The sequence below is a fragment of the Carassius carassius genome, chromosome 15 (assembly GCF_963082965.1).
Source record: "Carassius carassius chromosome 15, fCarCar2.1, whole genome shotgun sequence".
In the NCBI taxonomy this organism is placed as follows: domain Eukaryota; kingdom Metazoa; phylum Chordata; class Actinopteri; order Cypriniformes; family Cyprinidae; genus Carassius; species Carassius carassius.
The window spans coordinates 11617842-11625867 of record NC_081769.1 but is presented as its reverse complement, the minus strand read 5'-3'; the positions used below and the strand labels follow the sequence as shown (position 1 = coordinate 11625867).

Below are 8026 nucleotides of genomic sequence, written 5' to 3'. Positions count from 1 at the left end.
ATTTCTTATTTGATCATTTCTGCCAATAGCCAACACTAAGGCAAGTGCAGAAGAGAAGGCTGAGTTTGCAAAACATCTCCAGACCTGGTTTCATGACCTTCAAGGTAAGACTTTCAGGAAAGGCCATAACAACCATCACACATTCACAGAATCACAGGTTCTTTAAGATACATAATTTACCTTTATTCTACACCACTCCCTCAGATATATGCAATGGGCTCAGATTGGTCATCTGGCTCAGTGTATAGTGACTGGCTAAACCGCCAGTGCGCATCTCAACATCACACTCCTCACCTCAGCTGTAATACTAATACTGTAATACTGTAGTGAAGTCATGCTGATGTGCATGCTTCACAGTTGTACCATATTCCGTTCTGTTGCCGCTGTAGTTCTTTGAGTACACATTCACCCAAAGCTCTGTTTGCACATGTTTTGTTGAACATAACATTTGGCGATGAGGATGGCTTTATCTCTGCCTCCCCCTGAACCATTTCTGCCCCACGCTGGTGAACCTGTTATGCTGTGGGATCGATGGTATGTGTCGTTTTAGACATACCTTCTAGCCGGGGGTTTGGATGATGTCCTGGACGGGAGAAGGCATCTCTTCCACTTCTACTCCATTGTCTCTGCGCATAAGGATTACTGATCTTCCAGATGCTCGGCGCTGCAAAGTACTCTGACGCTGTTGCATGGCTAAAAGAACATTTTCAAAAGACTGCTGTTGAAACACATACATTTCATACAATGATGCCAATGATCGTATGAGTCAGCCAGTCAGTTTGCCACTGATTTAAAAAGCCTTACTGAGCCATGCAAATTTAGTGCACTCTGTGACAAATTAATTAGAGACCAACTTATTGAAAAAACAGTGCATTGGACAGAGAGAGGCTGCTTATGGAAGATGATAGACTTACTTTGGATAAGTCTCTCACTCTGGCACTCAAGAAGCTAAACAGTGTGCAGCTAAAATAGCAGAGACTAATGCAGTTAAAACTGATGTCACCTCTGTACCTGTAAATACAGTCATGAGGAGTTCCAGCCAGCAGGTGCAATCATCCAGCAAACACATCCTCAGTCAAGTCAACAAAGACGGAAATGTGACAACTGTGGCTCAATTCACCATGCCAACAGGTCCCCAGACTGCCCAGCTATCGGCAAAAGTGTAGGAATTGTGGTAAGCTCAACCACTTTGCAAGGTGGTGCAGATCAAAGTCTAGTGTGCAGCCTTCACCAGCAGTAATTCATGTAATTGGTCCTCACTCAGTCACTTTCTCTACATGTGGTGTGCAGCTGAAAGACTGTTGCATTCCACTGCTTCTTGACACAGGAGCTAAAGTGTCATTGCTTAATGTGGCCACTTACAATAAAAATTTCTCTGATGCTGAGTTACAACCATCACTTCTGAAGCTCTGTGGTCATGGCCAAGCCAGCATTGTTTTTAAACTGCCAGTATAATATGGGCGAAAACGTTTATCAGAGTTTCTATTTTACATTACTCAGCATGGTGCTAATATCCTGGGTTTTGACCTGTTCCTTAGCCTTGACTTTTCTCTACATGACAACAGTGGTGCAACCATCCTTCAGGTGGACTCTCCATTGCAGACAGAGTTTCCCGCTCTATTCAGTGGTTTAGTCTGCCTCTCTGCTTTTTCCAACAAACCCCTGCTTAACCTAGATGTACCACTTGTAATCTAGTCACTGCAATGAGTGCATCTCGCCATGCGCAACAAGGTCACCACTTAACTACAGGGCATGCTAGCTGCAGACCTCTTTGAGGCCATTGATGCTTCCAGTTTGGTCTCAAATCTTGTGATTGTGCAAAATCAGTCTGGAGGCATACGTCTCTGCATTGACCTTCGGGGGCCTAACAAGGCTGTCAGAAAAATACCCACTGCTGACAGGTACTCACAACACTCTTCTATGTTTCCTCAGTGTCCACAAAGCTGGATCTTAAGCAAGGTTACTTGCAGATACCCCTGCATGAGGACAGCTGAAAGGTGACTGCATTCATGACTCACATGGGGTTGTTCTGTTTTAAGGCCTAAATTCCATTTGGCCTAAGTTAAATCATGGCTACTGTCCTAGAAGGGCTCCCAGGTACGGCTGTGTACTTATATTGTATTGTAGTACATGGAAAGGACGTGGCCACTCATGACGAATGCCTCAGATGGGTGTTCACAGCTCTGTCTAGATGCAATCTGACATTGAACAAAGGAAAATTTGCATTGCTGTCCCAGCAATAGACTTTGTGGGCTTTTGGGTGTCCAGCTCAGGTATTGCACCATTGCAGTCCAATGTTGAAGTCATTCTCAACCTTCCAGTGCCAACCTCAGCTGGACAGCTTGCATCCTTACTCAGCATGATTGCTTACTATCTCAGGTTCTTACCTCAGTATTCTGAAATTACTGCCCCTCTATGACAGGCTCTAAGTACTGTGGAACAGAAATACTCAGTGCGAGAGAGAGAGCCGTTGGCCTGCATTTGGCCATGTCGGTGCTGGCACATGTATATATATGGATGATCCTTTACTTTCAGAACAGACCACAAGCCCCTCAGGCTTCACCGATAGGCCGACAGGTTGAATCAGTACAACTACCAGCTGCTGTTCACTCCTGGAAAAGACAACGTGATTGCAGATTTCCTGTCACGTTCAGCTGCTGAGTCAACAAGCTCACCCAAGCAGCCAGAGTCAGATATAGATATAGATATATTTACCTTGTGCAGTTAGTTTATGAGCCCTTAAAGGTTGCAGTGTCTCTTGAAGAACTTAAGCGAGAGTCTGCAGCAGACCCACTCTACATTACCCTGAGCATCTACATTCAGAACAGCTGACCAGCTCGGGTAAGCGCTGACCTGAAACCTTTCTCCCGAGTCAGGGCAGAACTGACATGTTGGGGTGAGTCATGCATTGCACGGGGACACCGAGCATTCATTCCTCAGTCCCTTAGGGGACAGGTGCCGTCAATGGCACACAAGGGTCATGTACAGATAGTTAAACTGAAGCAGAGGTGCCAAGATTTGGTTTGGTGGCCAGGGATTGACAGAGAGCAAGAAGCTCTTGTACAAGACTGTGCATCTTGTCTGCTTAGTGGTAAAACAGGTGCTCCAACACTGCCACCTTTGTAACCTGTTGGCTGGCCCACAAAGCCATGGGATCATCTACAGATAAACATTTGTGGAGAGCTTGCCTCTGTTCCTCACCATCAGTGGTTCCTAGTTGTGGTGTATGACCTCCACTCAAAGCGGCCTGAGGTTGTGCCTATGGGCTCAGTTACATCCTCCGCAATGGTTGATTTCCTGGAGCAACTCTTTTCCCCGATGGGCAATCCCACGGGCCATTACCACTGACAATGGCCTGCAGTTTGTTTCTAGTGTGTTTTCATCGTACCTAGCTGCCAAGGGCAAAGCCCATATACGCACTGCCTTCTACCATCCTCAAGCTAATGGCATAAGTGCATACCTTGCCCAAGGTTTTCCCATTTAAGGCTGCTTTCTCCCAGACCCTCTTGCATTATCGCGCTACCCAACATGCTACCACTGGGGTGTCCTCTGCCTGTCTCATGCTTGACAGGAAACTACCGTTGAGCAGGCTGTGCAATCGCAACACAAGATTTAGAAAGATTTGGCTCTTTCCTCTCTCAGCCCCTCCAGCTCAAACAGCAACTTGGAGCAGTCCCTTTTGAACTAGCTAATGGATCCTGCTGGCATGCCAGTTGTCTTCGAAGAGTGCCCACTCCCTCTGTTATGGAGGAAAACCTGGACCGACCTATGGACCAAATTCTGCCGCCATTAAATCTGGCTCCTGATGTAGTCACCAGACATGAAGCAAGAACCGAATGCTGTCAGAGCCCACAATCTGAATATGCCCCTATGAGAACTCGCCCTGTGAAGACAACGACATGTCCTGCACAATTCCAGGACTTTCAAGCTACGTTTCATACTTAATCTTGGAGGGAGGGGGATGTTGTGATTGCAGTCCAGTTCTTCATTGTTATTATCTGTTGTAGTAATACTGTCGTGAAGTCATGATGATGCGCATGTTTCACAGTTGTACCATATTCCATTCTGTTGCCGCTGAAGTCCACTGAGTAAACTAGCATTCACCCGAAACTCTCTTTTCACTTGTTTTGTTAAACATAACAATATCCCTTTAATAATTTAATCCTCTTTTTCATCCGACTCTGAGTATGCCCAATCCTGTCCCTGGAGATCTGCCTTCCTGCTAAATTCAGCTCCAACCAAATCAAGCACACCTAAACCAGCTAATTAAGATATTCGGGAGCACTTGATAATTACAGACAGGTGTGTTGGAGCAGGGCTGGAAACTATACTGTCTAGTCCTAGCATTCAATCATGTGGATTCTAGCATAAAATATTATATATGAACATGTTGAAAGCATGTGACATTATTATTGCTCATACTTTAGATCAGGGATCTGAACAAGCTCCAAAACACCAAGTAATAAACCTCAGTTTATAATGTATTTCTGCAAATAATATGTCAGTTCATTGCATACAGTCATCATAATCCATCGTGCCAGTCATCATAATTCATTAAATTAAATTAAGTATCTCAAAAGAGTAAGTGAATTGTAAGTTAATTATCTCAGGTCTTTCCTTAGGTATGACTATTGTGTTGTTATATAATCCAGGAAATTTGGGTACAATGAAGTAAGTGTCATTTTAGCACGAGTCCAGTCCCTAAACAACCATTCTGCATTATAGGACTTGAAGTTGTCTTACCTGTGTTCAATAAAGAAAAACCAAACTCTTTGGTATCCGTCAGTGAAAAACACTTCAAAGATGCATTTGTCTATGTGTGAAGAAGGGGGGAATAAGAGAATTAGCTAGTTGGCTCAGACAATGTATCTACATTGCCAGAACACATTTAATTGCCCTGTTTGCAAACCTTTTCATGTTCGGCACTGTGTATAAGTGCGCATTTATTGGTTCACTTTATATTGTCTAACAGAATGAAATCTCTTTCACTAAGGCACACCTGTGGCATAATGGCTCTTTTTGTTTGGTGTAGCTCTTCATTCGCTGGCAATCATCAGCCTACGATTCATCCATTATGTGCTAACTCAAGTGTTTTGCGCAATAAACCATGGAGCGTCGTCTCCCTGTCTAACCGTCTGCATGTGTTTCTCTCTCTGTCTCTCACCCTGTTCTGCAGATTTGAGTATTATTGCCTGAACTCTAATCTGTCCCTCAGGCAATGGGAAGAGAATTGGATTTGAAGGCTACTCGTGGTGCTAGTGCTGTAATGCTAGCCGTTTAGCTTCGGGGGCCAATAAGAGAAAGCTTTCATAATAAGATCATTAACTGTAATCTGTTAGCTTGGTCCCTCAACACCACACAAATGGCTTCACTGATCTGTGGTGGATTCAGCTTAGATAATAAAATCAAAGCTACAAGCTAAGAAAAGCTAAAAGCTAAATGGCCTGTTGATTTAGTTTTTCTTAATCCACAGGTTTTTTTTTTTTCTTTGTTAGTGTTGTTTAATGGTCCAAAATGCACGTTATACTGGTCAAACTTGGATATTTCTATGCCACACGATTTTTCTTTCTACATTTCAAGTGTACAATGAGTTACGATAGCCATGAGACTTTGGATGAGTGAGTTAAGGCAATGATTTATTCGAGACACCTGTGATATGTCTAAAGTGAGGATAAAATCATATATACATGAGTTATGAGAATAAAAGCAGTTGAGACTACATTCTCACTCGTTTTTTTTTCTGCAAAATAAATATACATAGATGGACACATATATTTATATATTGCATTATCTCCATTTTACAAACAAATTTACATCAGACCGAGCTCTCAGACTTTGATTTCATTGACATTGAAATGGGTGACTCTGTACAAATGATTGGCTAATAAAGTTGATTAACATGATTTGTTGAAAAGATCTTATGAGGAGTATTCATACTCCTCTGCACTCCGTCGACCAAAATCCATCCATCCCAAGTAATCTCTGTCCTTTATTCTGTGATTGTTGCCCATGGACTTGCTTTTTGGAGAGGGGCTTCTGCGATATGTACCTGCATGAAAAGACATATTAATTTATTACAGGAACAGGAACCTTTGGAAATTGCTGACATGTCTATCTATTTATATATACATCTAGAAATAAATCATTAGTAGACATATTATTTATTATATTATTATTATGTCATTCCTGTTGCTGTAGTAGAGGATCAATAGAAATCTTAAATAGGACAATATAACTCTAATTGACCAAAGTTAATGCAATTGAAATGCTATTGAAATTGAATTATCATAGTTTATAAAGGCTATAACATAATATGCATAAGGGACAATTTATAAAAGTTCAGTTCTTTTGAAACGAGAATTCCACCTTTGGTGGAGATGATTCTGGCCAGTAGTTCAGTCAAACTGCTGCGGGGCACTTCATCATCCTCTGCTTTGGACAGCAGACTGAGTTGTCCACTTGAGGGTGCTGCACGGGTGTGGCGTGTGTGTTCCATTACGATCCCGAGATCAGACTGCCCCCCATCTTCTGAGACTGCGGGGAGAGAAAGGCAACTGCTGGTGGAGAGGGCAGCCAGCAGCACACACACACAGATTCCAGTGTTCATGGCTGAAATAAACAGACACACATGTTAGAGCTTTAATATTGCTTCATTAAAATCCTATTCATTTGAGCATTTGCAAAATACACCTTAATGAGTAAAAAAGGTTCTAAAATTCATTTAAGTCTAGCGAACAGATTTTTACCTGATTTCACATCAAACTTAAAAATATTAAAATGCTAAATTTCATTAAAAGATCCTCCATCAAAATAAATAAAAACGATTTCTAAAAGAAAGAGCACTGAGACTTTCCTGCTTCCATTCAAGACATGAAACCCAGCACAGTTACAGAGTGTGTAAATTATAAATATGTTTATAATATTTATAATACATATTTTACACAAAGTGTAAATATGTTTGAATTAAACACCAGATATACAAACTAATTGGGTAGCCATGTGTAACATTGGTAGATCTCAAATATGGGTTTTTCAGTTTATTTCACCAGTTTCTGATCAAACCCATTTGTCGAAGAGGTCCATCTAACTGATTTCTGGGTTACAAATTTTGACTTAATGGCTTTCTTTCTTTCTTTCTTTCTTTCTTTCTTTCTTTCTTTCTTTCTTTCTTTCTTTCAAACAATGATTTTATTTAGTTTAATTTTTTTGTTGAGATACTAAAAATCTAATAACCCTTCAAGCCAAGAAGAAACAGCAAAAGGATCTGAAATTGAAATTTGTGTCGAAACTGCATCATTACTAGCGCATCTCATTCACACACTTCATATCTCCTTATCTTTTATTTAAAATCTACAAACTAAAATTCAGAACCATGGGACATATTACATAATACACAATATATAATATTACACAATATTTTACACAACTGTAGCCTTAGTGATTTTATACAGAAGCATACAACACTCCACATTCAAATATAAGAAAAATTGAGATCATACCTTCAGGTGAAACTCTGGCAGAGAGGAGGAGAGAGAGAGAGAGAGAGATGGAGAACACACGCTTACTGCAGAACAAGTGCGTATCTGAAACTTCGCTGCACTGTGCAAAAGAGGCCCTTAAATAGCGCTCTGAGTGGGCTGGCTCTGTTTGACCCACGTAGTGACAGGCGCAATTCCACTGTCAGTGTATATGAATGAGGTTGTGTATTTGCGCAAGCTTGACGCAGAACCGAGAGCAGCAGGGTATTCTCACAGGATACAGATTGTGACATTGTCATTCAAGGGGACCGGGGGATCTCCAGAGGTCAGACCATCCTAATTACAAATATGCACAAACCTCCACAACAACTGAGTTTCCTCCCCCTTAAGGGTCCAAGGATGCAGATTTTTGTGTTATGGATGCTGACAACTTTAATGTGCATTGCACTGTCTAACACCCTGTATCCGTGGCTCTAAATGTTTAATTTTTTTTTCAGTACCCAGTTTTCATAAGACATACAACTGACGACCCACCACAGTACTGTACA

At 41.6% G+C, this 8026-nt stretch overlaps 1 protein-coding gene across 1 annotated transcript; it reads right to left on the bottom strand.

The window, feature by feature from the left end:
- Positions 1-5615: 5615 nt before the first annotated feature.
- Positions 5616-7625, bottom strand: LOC132158093 (cholecystokinin). Its single transcript, XM_059567363.1, has 3 exons — positions 7500-7625; positions 6367-6609; positions 5616-6049 (listed from the first exon to the last, which is right to left on the bottom strand). Exons 2-3 carry the CDS (start codon positions 6605-6607, stop codon positions 5919-5921), a joined length of 372 nt encoding a protein of 123 aa, XP_059423346.1. The 5' UTR covers positions 6608-6609; positions 7500-7625; the 3' UTR covers positions 5616-5918.
- Between the last annotated feature and the right edge of the window lie 401 nt (positions 7626-8026).

Bases quoted from the DNA above. Each gene is read 5' to 3' on its own strand.
- LOC132158093 (XM_059567363.1), bottom strand. From the start codon at position 6,607: ATGAACACTGGAATCTGTGTGTGTGTGCTGCTGGCTGCCCTCTCCACC. The intron at 6,050-6,366 runs GTGGAATTCTCG...CTTTTCATGCAG, and splicing joins CAGAATCATCTCCACCAAAG to GTACATATCGCAGAAGCCCC.